The sequence below is a fragment of the Sardina pilchardus genome, chromosome 8, assembly GCF_963854185.1.
Source record: "Sardina pilchardus chromosome 8, fSarPil1.1, whole genome shotgun sequence".
Classification (NCBI taxonomy): Eukaryota; Metazoa; Chordata; class Actinopteri; order Clupeiformes; family Clupeidae; genus Sardina; species Sardina pilchardus.
Genome location: NC_085001.1, coordinates 20,913,247 through 20,916,393, shown reverse-complemented (window position 1 = coordinate 20,916,393; position 3,147 = coordinate 20,913,247). Strand labels below are relative to the sequence as shown.

Sequence of the window (3,147 nt, the reverse complement as noted above, 5' to 3'; positions counted from 1 at the left end):
AAAAATGGGGCCATTTGGGCTTTTGTGGCTCCTGCCTTGTTTGTCATAATGGTACGTTCTTCTTTTTCTTAAGGGACAGGGGTTATTGGGAAAGTAAACAATTCCATTTTAGGTAACCCCAATCAACACTGACCATATTTGATATGTTAAGAATTACTTTGCCACGGTAAACTCTTCTATTAGAAAAAAACAATGCCTGACCTTGGATGGGTGGAAGATCCTTAAAGATAAATCATTTCATGAAGGACAGTTTGGGCTGATTGGGCTGTTTTTACTCTTTAGGTCAATATCGGCATTCTCATTGCTGTGACCAGGATCATTTCAAGAATAAGTGCTGAAAATTACAAAGTGCATGGGGACGCCAACGCTGTCAAGTGAGTGAGTCTGTCTGTGGTTACCATGGTGTGGGTTAGGGAGCAGAGTTATGAAGCTGCAACACTTTTTGGCCAGTTGAGGACCCAAGTTGTGGCCGGCACCCACCAGACACGGCGTTCAGCTGTGTGGGATTGACGCGCAGGATTTTAGAACAGTTTTCTAACCCTGCACGGCTGCCACACGGCAAACGTTTCTAGAGGGCCTTGCTCCATTAAAAGCAATGGAGTTCTAACTTTTTTTCACGTCACGCCCACGCCGCATATGTGTCCGGTGGGCGCCGGCCTTAATGTCCCTAATCTACATCGTCACTTACTCTGCCTTGAGTAGTTTAAGTTACTTTAAGTTACAATTTGTTACAAAGGAAATGTGTCCTCTGCATCTAACCCATCAGCGGGTTAGTGTACACACACACACACACACACACACACACACACGCACCTACACTATCAGACTATTTACTTGCCTACACTATCAGAACCAGTAGGATACACCATATTCCCGCTGTTAATAATGGGCTTATCTCCCCAGGCTGACGGCCAAGGCTGTGGCGGTTCTGCTGCCTATCCTGGGCATCTCTTGGATCTTTGGGGTTCTGGCCATCAATGACCACTCCCTGCTCTTCCAGTACATGTTTGCAGTGTTCAATTCTTTACAGGTAAGGCTGCCGGTAGGACAGCTGTTAGGATACATTTTTTTTATAAATATTACCATTTTTACTCACAGAGGGCTAATATTGTGTTCAATATTGCAATAATAAGATATCAAATCACACTGTGTTTTACACCGGACCCATACATACAGTATTGCACATTTTGTGATATTCATAACCATTTCTTTGTGTTGTATAGGGTTTCTTCATATTCCTTTTCCACTGCCTGCTCAACTCTGAGGTAATGGGAACCCAGCTCATCATTGCATGTTATCAAAAATACTTTTAGTGATTTGGGCATAACTTGATGTCAGTGAAGTGCAAAACTATACAGAATAGTGCCTTAATATGCCCCAATATTCTAATGGGTCTTTTTCCCACATATGTTACAAATTAGAGTATTATTTTAGATTATCTGCCACCTTTAGAGCAACCTTTCAAAATTGGTTTCACAGAGCCGCAGATCTCTATGCGACTTTGTGGTTTAGTGGCCAACACTGCCCTCTTGTGGTGAGGGATTGCACTTATAGTAACCAAGTTTCCGTTTGCCCCATTTTCATTGGCTCCAGGTGAGAGCGGCCTTCAAGCACAAGACCAAGGTGTGGTCCCTCACCAGCAGCTCCATACGCAACATCAACGTCAAGCCTTTTAACTCTGATGTGGTGAGTCCCAAAAGGAACACTGCCCTGCAGAACACGGGCCTCTTACTGTAAGACATACACTCTGTGGTGGAACAGTACTAGCAACTACAAACTCTTTATGCCATCACCTGTCTGGCAGAAGAAAATATATATTTTAAAGGGTTTCAATGGCCCTTAATGCTAATCTATGACTAGGATAGTTTTTTTTTTTTTTTTTAATTCTCTTTTTGAATTTTTAGATGAATGGCCCCAAGGGTGTAACAAAGATGAACACGTGGGACAAAAGCACCAACTCAGCCAATCGTATGGACCTTTCTGCCGTATAGGAGCCAATCCCTGCCCTGCATCTGTCATGAGGTGGGCGGGCCGGAGTAAACACTACACAACCATCCTCTTTGCCTAATGGCGAAACACTGGCGCATTCAAAAGCTTCCTCTGGCTTTTTATTTTTTTAAAAAAGCATCATGTTTTAAAACCAAAATATATGTCACTCCCTTGGAGAACTTTCTCTTCTCTGTAGATGTTTTTAGATAAGACTGTCTGGAAAAGACTTTTTCTGATCAACAAGGCTTGGAGTCTACACACTACTCCACATGCTGGAGTACTTTTGAAGACACTAACATGGCTGATTCATCATTGTTCCAGCAGCCATCATCTCTCCCTCGTATAAACCCTCCCACGTCTCTATCTGACCTGCCAGCGCTGTGTGGAGGGAGAGAGCTGACGGCACAACACTTTGACACAACACTTTGTGAAGCAGCCCTTTCTCTCTCCTGCCTCCTGCTGATTATCTGCGACCCCACTGGCTCTGAGGGAGGGAGAAAGGGGGGGGGGTATTTTCTTAACACTCCCAAACATCAGACCAGAGGGACTGAACACAGTTTTGTAACAGACGCTCACGCATCCATGAGGTGTCCACGAGAGAACACTTACTAACGTCATTGTATTTCAAAACCATGCCATGTTGTGTGTCATTAGTCACTGCTACAACAATGGACGAATCGCTGGATTTTGACACCTATAATTGTGTTTTTTTTTAACTGCAAAAAAAAGTGAAACCCCAGAACATTGGGAGTGTTGTTCTGTCGATGATAGTTTTAATCTGTTCGTAATGACTCCTTCTTTGGCTTTGTCTTTGTGAAACTGGTGTTGTGCCATACCCAGCCTTAGCTGTTCTGCTTGGTCACTTTCACACATAGAAAGTAAGACTGTAAATGTAAAGGGTTCAGTTGGGCTCAACGTGGTTCTTTGAGCCCAGTGACTGGTGCAGACACAGAGAAATTCAACCTGTGTGGACGCCGCAGAAGATTGTCAAGTTGTCATGGCCTTTAGCTGTCATTTCCCGATTCCTTCCATTGAGAACATACTGTAGATTTGATCCACATACAGTGACGTTTTAGCTGGACACCGCAAGGCCTCGTTTTTCACATTTAGGGCTTTCATTTCAAAGTTAAAGTTGATGCTTTAGAGCATAGATCACAG

General features: G+C 43.5%; 1 protein-coding gene across 7 annotated transcripts in view; it reads left to right on the top strand.

Moving 5' to 3' along the window:
• Positions 1-2,460, top strand: part of adgrd1 (adhesion G protein-coupled receptor D1) — a 58,660-nt gene extending 56,200 nt beyond the window's left edge. For 6 of the 7 annotated variants that reach the window (XM_062544052.1, XM_062544051.1, XM_062544048.1 and 3 more), the window contains 6 exons: positions 1-51; positions 283-374; positions 904-1,030; positions 1,224-1,265; positions 1,594-1,686; positions 1,905-2,460. The exon at positions 1-51 is cut by the window's left edge and continues 16 nt beyond it. In XM_062544052.1, the coding sequence (XP_062400036.1) occupies positions 1-51; positions 283-374; positions 904-1,030; positions 1,224-1,265; positions 1,594-1,686; positions 1,905-1,991 (492 nt within the window). In that variant the 3' untranslated portion in view covers positions 1,992-2,460. The remainder of the gene's footprint in view (positions 52-282; positions 375-903; positions 1,031-1,223; positions 1,266-1,593; positions 1,687-1,904) is intronic. The other variant, XM_062544046.1, reaches the window with a different exon arrangement.
• Positions 2,461-3,147: the final 687 nt, after the last annotated feature.